Here is a 20,908-nt window from a genome sequence, read left to right on the forward strand (position 1 = left end):
AACCACTGTTGTGCGGTATCTTGAAGAAAAAAAAAAACAAAAATACTATTTTGAAACACTACTATGGCTGCTGCTTATTCTGACTGTCTTGCTTGTGACTATTATGAGCTTTAGTAGGAATGCACGCTAGGTGACCTGCGTCAACGGGCTCTAAACCAGGGGTGTCAAACTAATTTTTTTCGCGGGCCGCATTGTAGTCATAGCTTCTTTCGGAGGGCCATTATGACTGTCAACCCAAATAAATGTATGAGCACCTCATATTATATACAGTAAAAGCTACAAAACGAACTAACAAATAACTCGTTTTCAAATCAGACGAGTAAAAACTGGTCAAATACTTAAAAAAAAAGATATTATTAAAAGTGAAGACAATTTGCAATTCTAGTAATGACACACGAATTTGATGCACAATTTGTCTTCGCGGGCCACATAGAATGATGTGGCGGGCCGTATCTGGCCCCCGGGCCTTGAGTTTGACATCTGTGCTCTAAACTCTTTCTCTTACTCTGTCATGTGACTCAGAGATGACACAAAGCAGTGGCGCTGTTTGGACCATCTGCATTGTATTAAAACCCAATCAATCAGCATTTAAATTCAATTCTTCTGACATTTTGCTCACCAAAAACAAGTTGTAATGAATGTGAACTTTTAATGCATTTTATTCAGAAGGTTACTTTGAACCCTTAAATGGCGGCTCAGCGTATTTATGGATTTTTACGGCCTCCAGGGGGCGCTCTAGCAGGAAGCAAGAGAGAGACAGACGAAGAAGAGATAATGCGCCGAAGAAGACGTGCTAGTTTGTGTTTTGAACGTTTCGCGCATCACGCACACACCCACACTCGCACTCACACAAAGAAGAGACAGAACGAAATCAAGACGGACATTACTGAAAGGAAGCTTTTATACACAAACCGTCATTATGGGGGACAAAAGAAATGCATATGATGCCGCTTTTAAGCTAAAGGCAGTCGACGTTGATGACATTGTGTTGCGTCACCCTTTTCTTTATGACGTGGTCCCGTCTACTCTGGAGCTATACATGTCGCTCGCTAGTTTAATGTAATTTACCGCTTCGTGCATGAATAAGATTAGCATGAAGAGACCCTCATTACACTCTAAGAAATGCATAAAAGCGACGACGAAAGACAGACTGAGAAAGTGTGAGGCGAAGGATATCTAACGCTATTCCAATCGGACACTGAGGAGGAAGACCAATGGTTTCAGTGCACAGGAGGAAGATGAAGACGATGAAGCTCTTTATTTTACTTTTACTAGTATGTTTTTTTAATCAGCCCTGTTAGTGCTGTGCTACCATGTTGCTGCTGTGTTGCTGCTGTGTTATCGCCGCGTCTCAGTGACTTTTACCGGTATGTTTTATTTAATCAAACCCTATTAGTGCTGTGTTACTTCCGTGTTGCTGTGGTATTACTGCCGCGTCACAGGTAGTGCTTGGAAAGAAATGTTAAGGTATGTTATTAAAACTTTAAAAAAGCTTTCTGTGTCCAGTGTTTCTTTGCTAATAACTCGCGTGCACACTTCCGCGTTGCTGCGGGACTACTGCTGCGTCACAGGCAATGTTAAAGTATGTTATCAAAACGTTAAAAAGGCTTTCTTTGTACTGTCTTTCTAGTGCGTCTTATGTAAGAAAAAAACTGAAATATCCCCGAATTTTAGCTGGTGCAGTTTATAGTCCGGAAATATATATATATATATATACACACGTATATATATAGTATATTTATTTATTTATTTTATTCTATTTTTTATTTTTTTGTACAGGATTTTTTAATGGATTACCCAAAAGTCAATCATCTGGCCTGCTCTAAATATTAGAAGGGTGGTTTTAATCCAGGTATAAACTGACTAAATATATTAATTTGCCAAAAACAAGAAAAAGAGCACATCATTAGTCAGGTATGTTGCCATGTTAAAGATAATTGTGTCTTTTCAACTGTATCATGTATCCGCTGCCTGTAAATCTTTTCCACATGACCTTGGCTGTGTTGTTGCGCTTGTTTAATGAATCTTTTTTAGCCCTCACATTAAGTAGGCCAGATGTTGTCAAGCTGTTCCCTATTTTTGAAACTGTTCTTCACTGATGCTTCCTCTCCCCCCACTTTCACGTCCCCCCACCCCCTGCATCCACCAATCACCTCTGCAAGAGCCCAAAGCCCACCTCCTCCTAGTAATGCGCCTCTCAGTCAGTCACGAGTCACGACTGAGCTTTTCCAAATCGCAACCCTGCCGAGCGATGTTTCTGTTTGTGTCTACCCCACATTAGCAAATATCATTAGGCTCAGCACGTGGACAGATTGCACAATGAGAAAGGATGTTTCCGTTGCAGAAAAGATGGGGGAAACTGTGGTCTGGTGTGTTATGTTTGGATAGCTTGAAACAACCTCAGGGCACCCTGGGCTCCTCCACAGGTGGATAAAGAACTATGTGTGTTTGTGGAGTTGGAGGTCAGATGAGGTCAGGAAACTGCCCCAGGCAACTTTTCACAAGGTCTTTTTACTCTAAACCAAAATAATTTGGAGACCCAACAGTTTTATTCCACTACGTACGTTCACGTTTTTAAAACTAATACGTACAGCAAATGTTCCACTTGTTTACATATTTATGACCAATAGCAAAAGCTAGTGAAGTCTTGTTGTTTGTGAATTTTTCCCAGACATGAACTTGAACCAGGCAAGCCCAGTGGCATTGTTTACAAAACAATTATTTGTTTTGGGCAAACAAATATTACACGAGTGAGAAAGCATATTTCAAAGATATATTTGCCTTCAATTTGTAATTTGTGAAAAGTGTATTGGCTTGCTGATTTTTATACTTGATTTTGATTGTATTGTGACATCACTAACAGATGTGATCAATTTGGTAATGATAGAAAAGCAAATTTTTGCGACACAAAAATACAATAATGCCATCTACAACCACCATCATGAGCAAATATGTAATTAAATGAATACCGTGTTTGTTGAATGCCTACTCTTCAAATGAATACTAACTAGCGTAACCACACTCATCCATGTTGTTCTCACTTTAGCAGGCTTTACATAAACTGTACTTCATATTTCTGAGTATAACCGTTTTGTACACACTTCTGTGAGTCACCCAAAAAACTAGCATTGTGCATTTTTTTCTGCCATGCCTGCAGCTAAACTTGTCCGATGTAGTCCATCAGCGCACTAGACTACGCTGTCGCATCAGCACGTTAGTTATTTGACCTCCAGTCTTTCTGCCTGGCTTTGCCGTCACGACAAACAGAGTCTGTGTGAATGAGACAAGGGGCCTCAGTCTGCAAAGTGCCATCACTAGCCAACCAAATACCAAGACAAATTCCTTTTGGGAACAAACTGAGGCTAGAATTACTTCCCACTCCACAGAATATTCCAGTCTGGTTGCACAACGGCCAGGTAGGGGCAAAGACACGATAAAACAAAAATAATCTGGTGTGTGGAAGTTGCCATCTACTTTGCAATGCACGCTACTGCCACCTGCAGGACTGGAGTGGAACTGTACATAATCATTTTCCAGTCAATAAGCATTATAGGAATGTTATGCATTGATGGAAATCATGTAAGGAGTTAAACCCTGAGACCAACATAAATGTATTAAAGTTGGTCTAGCAGCTGTAAGCACTGATGAGTAAACAATTAGTCAAAGTGATCGTGAAAGTAGTCTCTGCTACAGAACCTTGAACTCGGGCACTTTAAGCGCCCATTGGACACGTTCAATAAATCCGGTGAGTGTGCCCACTGAGTCTGGCAGATAACAGCTTGGGCTGTGACCCTTGTTCATCATTTCAACAATGAGCCCATAAATATTGCTTCGCTCAACAACGACAGTGCCAGGAAGCAAGAAAAAAAACAAAATGTAATAACACATTGGTCAAAATACACAGGTGGTCATTTACATGCTTTAAAATTAAGTGACACGTCATCTGGGAGAATTTATCGCCAATGTCAGGAGTTACTTTAAAAACGTTGAAATGACATTTACTGCAATGTAGCATAGATTTGCAAATTCACTGAGCCAACTGAAAAGAACGTTAGAATGCACATTTAGAAATGTACTTTCTACAAGGCGCAAGGGCGGCGCAGATAAGACAAGTAAAAAGTGATGACACAGCACTGTTGCTTGATTTGATCTGCTATAAAGCATGCACAGTAGTGCTCTCACTAAAAAGACACACAGTAATAGTTTTAAAATCTGGAGCCAGAATAACTTCCAAGTTAATTTACAAGGCAAATTCTTTCCACTCATTCAAATCAGCGTACCTCGTGCGTCACACCTCCTTGGCTGCTTTTCAGTCCTTGTGTGACAAATACTGGAATAGGACCCTCACTCATTGACAGCGTCACTTGGTGAATCATTACAGGAAGTGGCCCTGCACTGAGGTCGTCATGTGAGTGGGCCTCGACACAAAACCTCAACAAAAGCAGTAAAAAAACAAAAGTGTAGAATGGGTGCTTATCAACAATGACAATAATCAAAATATAAATATTTTTGAAAAAGTGTCACAGATATTTCAGTGATCATTTGATGAAGCAACATTTTATCAAATAACTTCATAATGTCCTCAATCACGTCTGGAGATCTGATGTTTCTCATTAACAATTATAGTGGAACCTCACACAGGACTTTGAGCTGTCATGTCATCTCGTGAGAGTTCAGAATATCAAGCGATTAACTGAAATGTTTCGCTTTTTCTTTGGCTTTTTGCAGTCAAGCAAGACATCGAATTTTTGCCAATTATTTTCGCTGTTATTAAGTTAAACAAACACATTTTTTAAATTAACTGACGAATTCATCAGTTATTGGAAATTTATTTAGTCAAATATCTGAATGTGATTAAAAGAGCTATATGGACTGGGTCCAAGTTCCTTGCGTGATGGCCCTGCAGTATACTGTTAATGCACAGATTAGCTTTAGCTAAAAACCATTAGCTTCTGAAAAGTGGCGCATACTTGATGGGTTGATGTTCTTTTCATTCCATGTGTTTTTGTGGTTATTGACGTTTTAGTCGTAGGCGTACATTTTACAGCTCTCATTTAGCATTTATTTGAAAGCTTAGCCAGGACATATTACGCTTGTTTTTGTGGCGGTTTTTGAAATGCCATCTATTTTTGGATAGCGCTACAGAAACAAGGGATGAACGATGCAGTGTCACGGATAAATCTGATTACTATTCCCGCTTGCCTCCAGCATGAGGATTATAAACCATTGCAATCTCCCTCTTCGTGCAAGTGAGTCGTGAACTAGCTACAGCAACTGTTTTTCTGCACAAGTGCCATGTACTTGTTTGAGCCCACTGCAATGACTAAGAAATAACACCTTCATGGCAGCCTCTCCTGACAGCATACATAGCAGTGTCCCTTGTGACCCTTGGGTTTGCCTGCCTCTCAGCTTCCCAACAGCATGGATATGAAATAACAAAAGCATTGTAAATGAGCCTGCCTAAGAAACACACTCACAAAAAAACAACACAATAAGCAGCATTGAAGCATCTGGTTTCACTTTGACAGTAGAAACCCCAAATGACCTCAATGACTTTCACATGGTAAGAGAAGAACAGCAAGCCATTGGAAACACATACTGTCGGAGTGACATTCAAAGTCCTTCCCTGGAGGATCTGAGCTTGTTGCGTACAGATTAAAGGAAGAAAAAACATGCAACGGAGGAAAAATGGTGCATGAGACTTCATATCAGGATGTACAGGATGCCATCCTACACCAAGAATGGTCTGCCTCATCAATAATTTCATGGCTGCAGGAATATTTTCCTGGGCCGGCAAGCCTCGTATAAGCCAAAACTGGTGGTGGGGCTACATTGGTGGCCTACTAAAACCGACAATTATTAAATCCCTCATGTTTGCATGACCTCTTTTCTCAGCAGTCAATTTTGCTGATTCTACATCACTGGTGTAGTTAAGAGTACAGTCACCAAAATCAGCGACAATGACCCATTAATGATAATATGACAGCATCAATGAGAGAGGAGAGGATCCACTACTAGCAAGCTCTCTCCCCGCACACATGAACCGCGTTTAGTGCGGAAGGCGGCATAACGACCGCGGTGGTCCAGTACATATCTCAAGGAAATAATAAAATTGTATATTTGAATGCATTCAGCACAAAGCGGACAGCAACACCTGTCCGATGCATATGTGGAATATGTGGTAATAACGCATCAGAATCGTTCCGATGTAGGTTTTGCCTCCCCCTCACGCAGCTTTTTAAATGACATGACATATAACGGTGAGGTTGTATCGCTTCCTATTACAAACGAAAGGCTCGCCGGTTCTCGCGAAGCTTAGCTAGCGCGCTCACGTCTGCACATTTTCTATGCATTTGACAGTCGCGTCAATTTTTTAAATGCATTAAGCATGCACGTCGATTCAAAATCTCGTTAGATATTTGTGCGCCTCAAAGAGCCACGTACGCACACAAAAAATAAAACAGCGTTTAAATACATACCCCAAATATCTGCTCCCGTTAACCCGTCTTTCTCCGGTGCAGATGGTCAAATCAAAACCTTACACAATGTGAATGTTTTAGGCTGACGGAGCGATTAAACACCGGTCTTACTAGCATCTAAGCACCGGGAACCAAGGAAGAGGAGGTGGGAGTAAGGTGGGGATGGAGGGAGGAGGGTGGGACGTTCGAAGGTAAGGGGAGGGGGAAGCTGATAGTGGACTGAGGATGACTTGAATTAAAAAAAAAAAAAAAAAAAAAAAAAAAGGAAAAGTGGATATAAAAGAGGGGTCCTCTAGTGGTTTTATAGTGGAACTACACGCGTTTTGTAAGTGAATAAGAAAAAGGTGTAGGAGCTGGGGGATGGGAATAGAGTGACCTTGAAAAGCAGTGCAGGAAGCCATGTTAAATACTTCAATAAATATGTAGTCTTGTAAGTCGTCTTAGTCATTAAATAAGCAAAATAAAACCATATAGTGGCCAGCAGAGGAATTAGGATGGGACTCTCATGGGGTACCCCCTGAACTAACTATTATGTAATTAATAAGAGGCAACGTCAGCCCAGGATGTGAAATTTAATTAATATTTTCATAGCAGTTGGTTGTATTCACACGATAAAAAGGATACAAAATGAGCATTCTGTTGCAAGATCAACAGAGAGCTAAAGTGATTTTTGTGACAAGTAAAAAACACTTTGTGAACTTTCTGAGTCAAAAGTAAGTGAAAGCTTAGCAACATTTAATGTTTGCTCAGCTACCTCCCTGTAATCTTATCAGATTGAAACCAAGAGGATCCAAATTCAAAGGTTTGACAACATAATTAAAATCTCTTTGAGTTGACAATTTTTTTTAAGTGGACTGTTGGCACGTTAGATAAAACAAATCCAATGTAGTGCATACTCTGGTTGTGTAAAATAGGACAAATAAACAGAAAAGCCACCTGCACCCAGTGAGAACTTCTCTACTGGTGGCTTTCACAGTGGGGACTGCTCCTCCCCGCCTCCAGTCCCACTCTCCTCAGTGACTCGGTGTACTTTTGCTTTCCCAGATTGACTATGTCTTCGAGCTCATCTGCAATGTCTCTCCTGCCACTCTCAATCATGGCCGCCTTCAATCGGGACACCGCCCCGGGCCCGGTGCTCTTCTGTCCTTGGGCCCAGTGAAAGAGCATGTCCAGCACCAGAGCTCCAAGATTGTCCCTGGTGAGAAGAGCAGAATGTCACACGTATATTTTACCTCAGTAGTTAATGAACCTCCATACTACAGTGATGCAGTATTTAGCCACCATTTGTGAAAAATGTGTGCGGGATGAAAACATTGGAAAGTGCCTTGAGCAAAATTATATTGGAACACTATGACATCAAGGCACCACATTTATCATTTTATGACCATAATTTACAGCATGTGCTGAACTATTTTGTAAATATTGATTATGCTAATCACCAAGTATAGACCAGGAAAGCAAATACATCCTACAGAACCATAAAAAAAAATCACCTGTCTCATAAAAGGCATCTTAAATCCATCTATTATGAAAATAACATTAACCACCATGAAAGCCCTGACATTAGAGCTGTTAGCTTTGCTTGTACGCCTGCAGGATGTGTCATACGAGCATGAGGAGCATGCAGGGGGTGGTGGTGGTGGGGGGAGATGAGCATCAGACTGTGTGTGTAATCTCCTGCAATGTCCCAGATGGCTTAATAGCACCGAACAGCGCAGATTAAAACGATCAAAATTCTCGACCATTTCTCTCCCACTGCAGTCATCTCACTCAATATCTTGCTTTCGTTTAGCTGCACTTACACAGAAACGAAAATCACTGTTATACTATTTTATGTTTATCCTGCTTTTAAAAATGTCTATTTTATTACGACTCCATGTTTTTAAACATTAAGGGGCTCAGATGAACCGTAAATTCATTTGAACTTATTAGTTGTACTAAGTTCATTTTGTTTTTACTAGAAGGCGGAAGTACAAGCCGAAACATGTCAGGTAATGCAATCTAAAATAATTTGTTTGAGATAAAAGAACCAGTGAAGTGATTAACAAGTAAAAACAAAATGAACTTAGTACAACTATTACGAAGAAGTTATGGATGACACTCTGATGAAGGCGGAAGTATAAGCCGAAACATGTCAGGTAATGCAACCTAAAATAATTTGTTTGAGATAAAAGAACCAGTGAAGTGATTTAAACTTATTAGTTGAGATGTAGTAATAATTAATGATCTGCATCAATACTAGTGTATATTTTGTATTTCCTTTTGTTTTACAAATGAAGGAGCCATAGAAAGCAATTCAGTCAAATAAATCCATATTTATATTTCCAATATTCGTTTGTTTGTCAATACAAACCTGTATTTATATTGAATGCGGTCTAACTCCTGGTAGCTTAAGCCAAGATTGATGCCAATAACACGCCAATCCCGTCCAATCTGGAGTGAGATGGACAGCAGATTGGCTTCTGTCAGGTAGCCACTCTCAGGGTCTCCGAGATTCAAAGGAGGAAGCTGGAATTCTTCAGTTATGTACTTGTTGTCGGCACCTAGCGACTGGCAAAACAGCAGAAAGGCACGTGAAATTGTGGGGGGGAAAAAATGTGTCAACTGAAAACAGATTTGCAACTGACAGGAAGTCTTAGCGGTAAAGTTGCAAGCCATTGGCTGTCATGTCCTTTCCTCTTGCTCACTACTTCCTCTGGTAAACTACTGGGAATCTCGCCTCTGTAAAAAGAAACCTGTGGAATAGGAGTCACTGTCAGGATGATGTTACTTCGAATAGCATCTTCATCTTCTCAACATGATTAACAATAAGTGAATCTTAAAATAGAAGGTGGGCATTTATCCTGTAATAAACAAAAGAGAGAAAAATCATATTTATCAAAAGACCTTTTGGGATTGGAAATTGCCTTTTATAAACGTTCATGCGTTGTACATTTTCAGCCGCTGTGGTTATTGAGAAAAATGTCATACTTCTCCTCTCACTGGACCCTGGAGGCCCTTTGCAGGAGAGATGTAAACTTCCTTCAAATTCTTCAGACTGGAGTAAAACACAAAACACAGTCTTCCCTCGACACAGTCTGGTCTGTCTGGTGAGAGCAGGAAACCAACAAAACCTGAGCTGCCAAAATATTGGCTTGTTAATAAAATAAGACTTCTGACCTGTGCAGATATCTAAACCTCTTTCAAAGCCGGCAAAGAACTGCTCTCCTTCCAGAAGGTCACACAGGTCTGAAGGCTGGGGTCCATCGTACTGTTCCAACAGTGACTGCACTCTGTCTTCCACCTGCAAAGGAATGAACTAACCAACATGAGTTTTCTTCACACGGGCCATTCCGAGTCGCAGGGGACGTTGGTGAAACAGCAGCGGTGTTTTCATTTTACTACCATCCAAACACCAAACACCCACCTTGTTAGCTGGTAAACACTGCAGCAGGACTTGTGAAGGATCCGTTTTCCGCTGGAGAGCCATGAACTGGACTTTAAACTGCTTTAGCCTTTGGTACACCTTTCTAACCATGCCACCAACACAACTCTGAGTCTTGTACCACAACCAGTACCTGTGATCATAAACAGAAGTTGTAACGCTATAATGTTCAATATGTCCAGCTTTCATTAGATACTTACCAGGAGAAATGTGTAATGTAGAAAATGGCGTACAAGTGCGTAACATAGAGAGACGCTTGTGATGTGATGTCTGTCCAGGTTTGGGCAGTGGAGTCTCCGCGCAGCAGATACAAACACGATTTGTCAACTGTGTGACCTGGAAACAAACCCAACATCAATATGAAAAAGAAATAGTCAACGTAATAAATAATTGAAGGAAAACGAGCACATAAACCTTTTGCACAGTACTGTGTATTTTTTAAATCATGCCTAGAAATTGTACACAAAATAAGGGTGTTTTCACACTTGGTCCCTTTCAGCCCTCTAAAGGAACTCAGATCGATGACTCAGCATTTTTTGTGCACATGTGAACACGCCAACCGTACTCAGACCCCTTTAAAACGAACCGTACTGAGACCACCTCGTACGGTTCACCTAATCTGTGCAGTGTGAACACAATGCGCACTGGGTTCACTTCGCCTTTTTGCACTGTATTATAACCTCCTTGGCTTGCCGTAGATTGGTCACGTGACTGCAGGCGCAAAATCAGAAAGAGAACTCGGTCCTCTTTGAAATACACTCACAATGTGAACACGAAAAGAACTGAGTTTGTTTCCTCTTGGTCCACTTTTTGGTCCACTTAAAGAGGCCTGACTTTGGTTCTTTTAAAAGGGTCCAGGTGTGAAAACACCCTAAGAAATAAACAAAACCATCTAAAACGTGATCGCACCTGTGACCCCCGGCGGCAGTGGAACTTGAACTTTGACTGGCAGCAGGAAATGCATGCTGGGAGTTTGTGAGAGGCAGAGGAGAGGACTGACACTAGCTTGCGGATCACCGCACAACACCTGTACTTCTGACACTGACACCTGCAGCACCTACGCCAGCGGAAATTATTCAGTGTTTGACTTTTCCCACCGTGTATATCTTGCAGACAGTATATAATACACAATCAGTGACTACCTGTAAAGTTATGGTGCGGGTTTGACTGGTGGAGTCTGGGGGGAAGTTGAGCTTGACTCCAGGGTGAGCACTGGACACTAACAGGGCTCCTGCTGGGGAAACTGAGCAGCTGTCCGTCACTGGACGGGCTATCACGATGAACCAGGAAAACTGGCTCACGGAACAACAAGCCAGCTACACAGAAACACAACAAATTTACTGTAACAATATTTGTTTCAAACAATGGTTAGTAGAGTATGTGATATTGATTTACTCTGGCTGGACGCTCCAAGGAGTGAATGCTGTGTCTTTCACTTCCTTTCCTGAGAGAAGTAGGCAAAGTGTTCCACGAGGTTCCGTCATACTTGCGCACCACCACCTCCTTCCATTTTTTGCGGTGATGTGCAATGCACACCTCGACCGGCTGCAAGGAAAGTTGAGTCTCGACATACAGAATATTTTGGATTAAGCGCAATGCATTTCAAAATGCAGCACCTTAAGAAATGAAACGCCATGAGGACAAAGTTCCAGTGGACGACTGAGGAGAATGTCATGCTCCCCCAGCAACACCCATTTTCGTTGTGGTCTTCTCTCTGCCCACTCCAGAGTTGTCGGCGACTGCAGGCACCCTGGGGGGAACAGCAGCTGCGTCCCCCCTGGGAGAAACACATGACATCCAGAAGACGTAACACTAAAACTGTCAAAGGAGCAAAATTGCGTTTATTGTTGTATGTTAGGAAAAGTGACAAACAAGGATAAAATTAGAAAATAAACACCTGTTACACCAATTACCTGTGCTGGTTGAATAGTAGATGCAACTCAGGAATGTTTGGTTGTCCTTCATCTGGTGAGAAAACAGGTGGAGGTGTCGACGGTCGCCCCAAAGGATTATCTCGAACATCCATTTTCAGCAACGGCAAATCATTCAGGCAGGATGGTAAGAAGCGGAGGTCATTGCTAAAGATGATAAGCTCCCTCAGGGAACGGAGTGAGCCTGGGCACAGCCAAGAACAAGTGATTTCACATGGTAAGCATTTTCATTTGCCTCACACGAATCATGAACACACCAATTCATTATTCATACCCATCGTGTCCGGTAGCCTCTTCAGCTTGTTGTGGGAAAGTTCAAACTTAACAAGCTCTCCTAAAGAACCAATTTCATTTGGCAGCTCCTCGAGGAGGTTATCTGAGACATCCAGTGTCTGTAGCTCTTTCAGCTGGCCTAAACTCGCAGGCAGGGAAACCAGCTTGTTTCCAATGAGGGACAGATAGGTGAGGCTAGACAGCTGGCCAATATCAGTGGAAAGTTCTGAAAAGCGGTTGTGACACAGAAGCAAGGTGGACAACGCAGGTAAGATGAGAAGACATGATGGAAGGACAGAGAGCTGGTTGAAGGAGAGATCCACGTGCACCAGGAGGGAGAGCGAGACAAGGGATGTGGGCAAAGTGGTGAGGAGGCCAGGCAAGGGATTTCCTTGTTCATCATAAAAACAGTGCCCTTAAAAGACAGGAAAAACAGAGGTAAATGAGGTAAATTGTTTTGAAATTATAATTTGAAAGTAAAAGTAATGGTCATTTATTTCCTATATATATTTCTTTATATTATTTTTATAAGTATTATAGTATTATTTATACTATATTTATTTACTGCAGTTATTAATTTTGTCTACTTGGGGTCACCTTGTGTTCTACATTGGAGCGTATCTGTAGCCTTGAATGTGTGAGAAATATACTTTAAATACCTCGTACGGCAAGTGAACGTAGTCCTGTCAAATGTGGAAGGACACTCAGGGCACCATCCAGTGCACTTTTATCCTCAGAACCAAGTCGCAAATAATAGAGCCTCCGGAGGTGTCCTGGAATGGAACCCCATAGCAGCGGCAGTGCAGCTGCTCCTCCCAGGTAGACATCCAAGGTCAGCCTGGTATCAGTCAAGACAGCTGAGAGCTCCACAGAAGGAGGTAAGGGTGGTGTGAGCAACAACATAGAGGAAGACGATGATGACGAAAGGCTGGATATGGAAGGATTGCAAGTGTCCATGAAGCAGGAGGCAGCATCTCTCTCATCATTTTGTCTTGGCACTCCGGGTGTCCTCTCCGATTCCAGCTGCTCATTGCACACCCGTTGCAATTCCTTCCCTAAAATCTCAGAACAGTCTGCTTCCCCACATCGAGACGTAGATGTCACTACAACAGCCTCATCTTCTAATCTACAATCAGCAGCTTTATCTCCATCTTCATCGTTGGTTTTCTCTTTCTCGCTACTTTTTTCCATTAAGTTGACTGTGAGCAAAAGTCAAGTGATGTGGCCGCGTTTTCTTATCTGCTTCATATACGTGGAACACGTCCAGACATGTTTAGTGTCAGTAAAGTGAACAAGAGATAAAATACTGAGAAAATATATGATACCCGTTCTTAAGATAAGTGAATGGTAGCTATAGCTTGTACTCACCATACAGTATACTGTACTGTAAACGTGAATTTTAGCCGTGAGTCTATGACTTGGTGGTCTTTCAATATCGCAATTCGTTTTACAATATAGGTGTTCTTATCTTATTAATGTTATCATAAAGTTCCCTAATTTGAAGAAAGACTCTTCTCTGACACGATTTGGACTTCCTTAAATTCAACTGGGTCAAAAAGTGAAACGTTCTACGTCACTTCAAACTTTGTTCGTTTTGCTCACAGTCGAGTAGCGGCAGATGATTACAACGTGGATTTTCAATTCAAAAGCGTCAATCTCCGCCCCTCTGGCTCTTGTGGAAGCAAAACGAACGTCTCTTGGTCGGTGCCGCGAAGGTTTCAACCGAAGGCGGGATTAAGTAGTACAAGTGCAACTACGCACTGACGCTGAGTATATTGCTATCAGCCTGCCGGGGACGCTGTTTACTACCCCTTGCATATTGTATACGTAAAAGTACTGTATCGTGAGCCCTGGAATTGATAAATAGTAGTTGGATAGAGACGGACGGTATATAATCACGAAATGTTCAAATGCAAATTGTCATAAAACTTCATGTAATACAGGATGGATAAAACAATGGTGACAATGTGGATGTTTTAGTCAAATATAATCTTGTTTTGTCTGTCCACAATCAATACACATTTTTTTACTATCTTCTGAAGTAGTTGCTCAAGAGAATATCCTCTCTGAGGAATCATGTTGTCACTACAATCACTGCTCAAGAACATTCTGAAAGGAACATCTCAGAAAAACATCATTCAAAACAACTATTAATAAAAGGATGACATTCTCCAAGAATGCATGGGATTCTGAATTTCGACACTACTTGTTGTGAAACAGGCTTTCCCAGTGACTTTGTGAGCAATTCAAGGGGTCACGGTCTTATTTGTACATGTTCCTATAATATGGTTTCCAGCACGGGGTATCATCGTTGCCATGACAACAAAGTCAAAAATAAATATTATCCACAAATATAAAAAATACACCTAGATTATGGGTCGTAGGAGAAAATTGTTAATTGTATTGTAGTCATTCACAATCGGGGTGAGAGATCATCAGAGCTGCCGTGTGACATCAAATTTTTACTTATTCATTGTTGACCTATATTTATGCTGTTGACATATAGTGACAGGCAAAACAATTAAAAATGAATTAAGAGCAGAGGGCACAATAAACCTGTATGCAAAATAATCTTTCTGGTGATTACATCAGATTTCTGTTTAATTAAACAGGTCCATATTGCACACTACGTCAGTACGTTTGTGTGTAAATTACAACGAGATCGTCATTATTCCAGTAATACTTTTTGTGACGTTTTTGTTAGTGGTGAGATTTTTTTTAATGGTGCCTTGACTCAATAAAAGTTGGGAATGTATATCTCTAATGTATATGGAGTGAACTGTCATTAGATCTGCCAACGTCAATAATTAGGAGAATATATCAATTATGAAAACACATCGTCAAACACGATCAGCAAAAAAATACAAAACAAAAACTAAAATCTCACGTGACGTTTGTTTACTGTGCAAATCGTCCTATCATAATCGCATTCACTTGGGCGACAACACCGTGGCTTATAATTGGTCACAAGGTTAACACGTCAATTTTGATTCGTCGACGTCATTTGTGTTCTCAATTGTGAGAGGCCACTGAAGTTACAGTGCCCGCCCCTATATGCATAAAAACGTAACTGTTCGGCAGCAAACCAGGGTTAATCACCGTGCCGTAATAATTCTCCCCGGGACATATTTTATTTACTCAGTAAAAGCTTATTTTCGCTTCTTCTAGTGTTTTGTTTTAAAAATGTGAATTTAGTGGTTTTATTTGGGACAAAGGTTACCTTACAGAATCACCAGAGATCTTAACGCTATTCGCTACCAGGTTGAACGCAGCATGTAAAAGAGAGCTAGCAAAATCCGAGCGGCACTCCGACCTAACAAAAGCGGACCGATTTAAAACTTTATTTAGTCTCCAAATCGGGAAGGGACCCCGGCTGGCGTCCATTCGATCCGCCTGTCAACGCACGCGATGTTCCCCTTGGACTCGTCATGGAACATCTCTTTCGCAGGTTGCGGATTCCTGGGCATCTACCATGTTGGTGTCGCCAGCTGCCTGTTGGAGCAGGCTCCGTTCCTGGTGCACAACGCCAAGCACATTTATGGGGCTTCAGCCGGAGCGCTCACCGCCACCGCGCTGGTCACCGGCGTGTGCCTTGGTATGTCACTCGATTGGAACTAATCGGCCTCACAATTTATGATGGCTGGCCTCTGGAACTGTGCTAGAGTGCAGTACACGGCTGCTAATCTTTCGAAAGTGAGAACTTCTGCTTGCAAAGTCTGAATTGCATGTCATCCGCATACTGGACACGGCTGGAGTGCTACTTGTTTTCTGTTACTGGCTTGTTAGCAGAGTTGGTGAAATATACGTAGTAATTAATAGTAGTACATTGTGTAATAAAGTGCAACAGTTGTTGTGACCTCCAGCCTGTCCCATAAGGGGCAGACTTGTATAACGTAAAGGAAAGTGATCCTCAAATAAAATTACAAATATATTAACGGAGAAGTGGTTAAACCACCCAGGGCACCTTTTCCCATCACTCATTTCATTCACAAAAAGGCAAAGAGAAAGCAAAACAAATGTATCTTTTGACTTTTCACTGATAACACTCAAGAAAAAAAACATGTGACATCGTGCATAACAGCTTTTTAATCACTATGGTTTTGAAATTGTACGTAATTGTGTTCTGAATAGTACTGCTCTGGCTTTAAAAAACAATTTCATTCCTTGTCCTGTTGCCTACACAGGAGAAGCTGGTGCCAGTATCATTGAGGTCGCCAAGGAAGCCAGAAAGCGCTTCCTCGGTCCCATGCATCCTTCCTTCAACCTGGTGAAGATCGTGCGCTTCATGTTGCAGCGCACTCTGCCTACTGACTCTCACCAGCTTGCCAACGGGAGGCTGGGAATCTCTCTGACCAGAGTAACAGATGGAGAAAATGTGCTTGTATCTCACTTCAACAACAAGGAGGAGATTGTGCAGGTATGAATGTTGATTAGCTTCATTAATATTAAACTAATGCCAGATTATTAGTCCTTCAGGTTTGGAACTGTTAATACTGACGTATTAAATTTCTTTTGTTTCCTACAGGCATGTGTTTGCAGTGCCTACATCCCAGTGTATTGTGGCATTATTCCTCCCACACTGCAAGGAGTGGTGAGTAGCATTATGCATGCATGACAAGGGTCACTAGCAATGAATAGCACATACAAGTGTGTATCAATAAATTAGAATGTCATATCATAATCAGGATGAGCACAATATCATTATTGTGTGCTGGGTGCTGTTTTTTGTAGTAAAAACACATTAGATTTTTTGTGGGTCTTGAACTGGCATTTCTATGAATTTCAATGGGAAAACATTTGATATATTTGTTTGGAGTATTACATTTACTTTTATTGCTTATTTCTAGCCATTCTACTAAAAAAGGAAAAGTGCTTTTGTGAATGGCTATGAATGTGCTCAAACAAAACTTCAGGATTTTGTTTCTCATTAATGAGCACATTTGAACTTCTGTGTTTCTCTGTACTCGCTGACAGTAGCACTGAAGTCTTCTACGAAATGTTGCTCAATAACAGCTCCCAGCATGTTCCCCTCTGCAGCTTGTAGCTCGGACTTGTCGGGTCATTCTGTCCTCTCTTACCGTCTGCGGAGCAGATACTGATGTCACGCTGATCACATCAGTTGACAAACAGAGCCTGTTTTGATGAGCAACAGTCTCGATAAAAACATTCATCATAAAAGGAATTAAACTATCTTAGTCCCCCCAGCCCCTAAAAAATAAAAATACGAACAAAAAAATGCCCAACTGCCTTTTCTTTGAAATTCAGTCTAAATTCAGCATAGCTGTCAAACTAAATCTAAATTTATTTTATTTACCAGTCATGTTTATTTGGCCCAGTTGAGAACAGATTCTCATTTTCAATGCTGATCTGGCTGCACAAAGCAACAAAATGTATTATTTTGGTATTTTCAAGGACGTTTGCTGATATCATCAAGAAAAGTCATTTGAAGTTTACTGCAGACTTGCTGATGGAGGAAAAAAATACTTAGATATGTCCTTTTGAACCCAACCACCTCATTCTAGCTTTCAAAGTAAATAGATAGCTTGTCTTTGCAGAACAATAAATCTCAGAACTTTGAAAGAGGCTGGTTGAAAGAGAAAAAAAAAAGTGACAAGACGTCTGGCAATTTGATAGATTTGCTGAGGAATAATCTCGTCACCGCTGACGGAATCAATTGAATCCATTATCAACAAAAAAGAGAGAAATAATCGGTGATGTCGGAAACTAAAGCACAATTTGTGTCTGTATTTCTTTTATGCAGCGATACGTCGACGGGGGAATCTCGGACAACTTGCCTCATTATGAGCTAAAAAACACAATCACTGTGTCGCCGTTCTCCGGCGAGAGCGATATCTGTCCGCGAGACACCTCCACCAACATACATGAGCTCCGCTTCACCAACACCAGCATCCAATTCACCCTCACCAACCTTTACAGAATTTCCCGGGCACTTTTCCCACCTGATCCGATGGTAAGGTCACTTGAAGGCGGCGCCTTTCTCAATCTATGTACACATTCCATGAACGAGAGTGAACTTAATGATTTTGTCGTGTCTAGGTTATGAAAGCCATGTGTAAACAGGGTTATAATGATGCACTGCACTTCCTGAAGAAGAATGGTAGGAATCAACACAATGTGATTTAGAGTTTTGTTTTTCAAGCATCTTCAAAGTTCATTTTTAAACAAACATGATACTTCTATTTTTAGGATTGCTCAATTCCGGCGACCCTCACATAGACAGAGTCCTGCTGGCTAACAGAGAAGAGCATCAGGAGCAAGTTGACTACGTTCATGTTGATGTCAACAATGTTGAAGAGGAGGAAAAGATCAATACGGTCGATGGACCGTTGCCTGTTTATCCCTCAATAGAGGAGCACATCATTGTGCGCCTTCCGCCAACTCTCCACAAAGGTAACGGAAGCACAAAATCCATGTGTAATTGTTTCAAAAATGCTTTTTGGCAGCTTCTGTGGGTGCTTTTGTACTCAACTGTGCTTCCCTCTGCAGCCCTAATTGAAGCCTGCACAGAGAGAAGGAGCCTAGTACAGTCGCTTGGCAACCTGCTTCCTTTCAGGATGGCATCTGCCATGATGCTGCCCTACACTCTCCCGCTTGAGTCCGCTTTGTCTTTGACTCTCAGGTACTGCTAGACTTCATCATTGATACATATTGATGTGGACGTTTTTGTGTCGATTTTAATTCGAATGTCTCATGTAGACTTTTAGAGTGGTTGCCAGATGTGCAGGAGGATGTCGGATGGATTCAAGAGCAACTGGTGAAAGTCCTCCATCATGTTTTGCGCCAGGCCTCCAAAAGCATTACTCAGCATTTTTCCGCCCGGTAGGTGTGCTGCCAACATGCGTGATTATGTCTGTGTGTAAATTGTTTTGTATGTATGCACAATGTCAGCACTCATTTTGGTCTATTAACAAAAGTGTGCCTTTCGTGATATCCTTTAAATATTTACCTTGCGTAATAAGTTCAGTCTCATGCCTTGAAGGCAGCTATGCTATGGGTTGTTTGTTTACTTGGTGTACAGAACCTGTGACAAAGCAGATAATTGAGATCTTTACACAAGAAGAAAAACAACTATTGAGGGTGTTTTGTCAAAGCTTAGTCAACAAAAGGAATTGAACACCAATGAACAATATGGACAATGTTCTTTTACAATGTAATTTGCAATAACTCATCTCGTATAAGTCAGCAAACCCGTTCTGTGATTAGCAGACGCTGCACTGACACGAACAAGCCAATAGATGGCAGTGTTTGGCCTTGGTTTTTGCACCAACTGGTAATTGTTTCTTGTTCACAATTTTACAAATTTTTCATGAAACATTTTGGAAAATAAATGATAACCTATGATTAAAACACGTTGCACATTTTGTCTTGGCATAGGAAATTAATTAAATGCTAGGGTTGAATTTTGTGATGCTGTCCTGAAATTTACTACAAGTTAATTGGTAACACGCTGATCTGCACTTTATAGATTCTCCTGTCAGCTGGAGCTGCACCATTACCAGTCGCTCCCATCGCATATCCGCTCCACCAGCCTGTATGCCACCTGGGTAGGTAGCGGCACTCTTTCAGTCCAGGAGATCTTTACACGTCTCGACCAATACAAGAGACAGCTGCTGTCCGGAACGTTTTGCGTCAACATGGATCTGGAAGGAACCTTCCAAACAGGGCCAATGTCGGTGGACAAAAGCTCTGCTTCTTTCCTCCCTGTGGAAGGCTTCCCATCACACACGGGTGGTGGTCTTAGTGACGCCAAAGATGACATGCGGCACTTTGATTCAGATCTGCCACTTTTAAATCCTGGTCCACCTCAAACAAATTACTACCAGTTGTCCGGTTGAAAAATCTGATTGTTATTTTGCACTTTAATGACGATTCTAAATGGTAACAATTTACCATGAACACATAATGTGTATTGTATACAATTCAAATTAGCTCCTAGCTGCAATATGCTCAGAAACGCTCCTTTTCGATGTATACGTGAAGGTCCAAGACATGTTTATGTATAGAAGATGCAAACTTGAAACGCAAGATACTGTAAACAAAAAACGTATGTGCCATGGTTGATGAGTGTTTACGTTTTCCTGGAATGTGGTTCGACTTGTACGTAAGCATAGGTTAGGGTGTAGCATCGGGCTCTTTTGAGACTGTAGGAAGGAAACGGTGAAGTCACCACTCAGCAGAAAGTTACTCCATACATTTTAAGCAAACTGTCAATGCAACAATATGAATTCAACTGTGTTTTGGTTCCAGTCTGTGTAAGTACTGTATGTGAATGAATGGTAATTGATGCACATGTGTATACTATGCATACCAATGTCATATTTTTATCGATAATCTTAAGTGACAACTGTGTACAGCTTTTAGAAACATGATTTACTACATGTTGTAATTCTGGTCTCTTTACCTCTGGTTATTCTATGTGACCTGATTTTAACAAAACAAAGAATCATCTTATTATGAAAATTACTTTATCGCTGAATTTATTCTGTGATAGTTAATCTACCTATATCGTCTTTTACTTCTGTGTGACTGAGCCTCAAATTTATTCAACTCACTTTTATAGTGGGTTTAATGTGTAATTAAATGGACACAGGCTCAAACATTGTGTGACCAACCAATAAACTGGTGTTGTTTACCATAGATAGCTGCAATTCTTGATATCCAGATTACCCAGAAAAGATGGCGTGAAGTGTGTTCACAGAATGAAGAACAATACACGCACAGTTCTGACCAAATGCCACCAGTGGAGTTTGATTGAAATTATTTCAGAAACGTTATAAATA

The 20,908-nt window shown here is 41.2% G+C and overlaps 3 protein-coding genes and 1 long non-coding RNA gene across 7 annotated transcripts in view; 2 read left to right on the forward strand and 2 right to left on the reverse strand.

Annotated features, from left to right (window-relative positions):
• The window catches only part of slc25a22a (solute carrier family 25 member 22a), a 25,824-nt gene extending 19,170 nt beyond the window's left edge, over positions 1–6,654 (reverse strand). The window contains exons 1-2 of one of the 2 annotated variants that reach the window (XM_088378884.1): positions 6,480–6,654; positions 4,281–4,431 (exon numbers count right to left, since the gene is read on the reverse strand). The gene's annotated coding sequence lies outside the window, so the exon portion shown is untranslated. The remainder of the gene's footprint in view (positions 1–4,280; positions 4,432–6,479) is intronic. The other variant, XM_088378885.1, reaches the window with a different exon arrangement.
• Positions 1,628–10,305, forward strand: LOC148396037 (uncharacterized). Its single transcript, XR_015859071.1, has 3 exons — positions 1,628–1,914; positions 7,524–7,677; positions 9,420–10,305. It is a non-coding gene; the product is annotated as an uncharacterized LOC148396037 (long non-coding RNA).
• pidd1 (p53-induced death domain protein 1) lies at positions 7,027–13,732 on the reverse strand. 2 transcript variants are annotated; one of them, XM_088378854.1, is made up of 14 exons: positions 12,767–13,732; positions 12,109–12,522; positions 11,817–12,018; positions 11,520–11,721; positions 11,299–11,448; positions 11,046–11,219; positions 10,813–10,960; positions 10,104–10,239; positions 9,886–10,036; positions 9,657–9,762; positions 9,450–9,565; positions 9,107–9,214; positions 8,833–9,029; positions 7,027–7,674 (listed from the first exon to the last, which is right to left on the reverse strand). In XM_088378854.1, the coding sequence occupies exons 1-14, from the start codon at positions 13,296–13,298 to the stop codon at positions 7,437–7,439; spliced, it is 2,874 nt and encodes a 957-aa protein (XP_088234980.1). In that variant the 5' UTR covers positions 13,299–13,732; the 3' UTR covers positions 7,027–7,436. The 2 variants fall into 2 exon arrangements, with proteins under 2 accessions (XP_088234980.1, XP_088234979.1); XM_088378853.1 differs by having other exon boundaries at positions 7,030–7,674; positions 9,639–9,762; positions 12,767–13,726.
• A 1,435-nt stretch (positions 13,733–15,167) lies between these two features.
• On the forward strand, positions 15,168–20,765 carry pnpla2 (patatin-like phospholipase domain containing 2). Of its 2 annotated transcripts, XM_088378875.1 has the most exons (10): positions 15,168–15,702; positions 16,292–16,524; positions 16,633–16,698; positions 17,869–18,078; positions 18,165–18,225; positions 18,315–18,518; positions 18,615–18,747; positions 18,825–18,947; positions 19,335–19,398; positions 19,594–19,837. In XM_088378875.1, exons 1-10 carry the CDS (start codon positions 15,516–15,518, stop codon positions 19,678–19,680), a joined length of 1,368 nt encoding a protein of 455 aa, XP_088235001.1. In that variant the 5' UTR covers positions 15,168–15,515; the 3' UTR covers positions 19,681–19,837. The 2 variants fall into 2 exon arrangements, with proteins under 2 accessions (XP_088235001.1, XP_088235000.1); XM_088378874.1 differs by lacking the exon at positions 19,335–19,398 and having other exon boundaries at positions 15,170–15,702; positions 19,594–20,765.
• The last annotated feature ends 143 nt before the right edge of the window (positions 20,766–20,908 follow it).

This window comes from Syngnathus floridae, chromosome 6 (assembly GCF_059516105.1).
Source record: "Syngnathus floridae isolate MCC-2025c chromosome 6, RoL_Sflo_1.0, whole genome shotgun sequence".
NCBI classification, from domain to species: Eukaryota; Metazoa; Chordata; class Actinopteri; order Syngnathiformes; family Syngnathidae; genus Syngnathus; species Syngnathus floridae.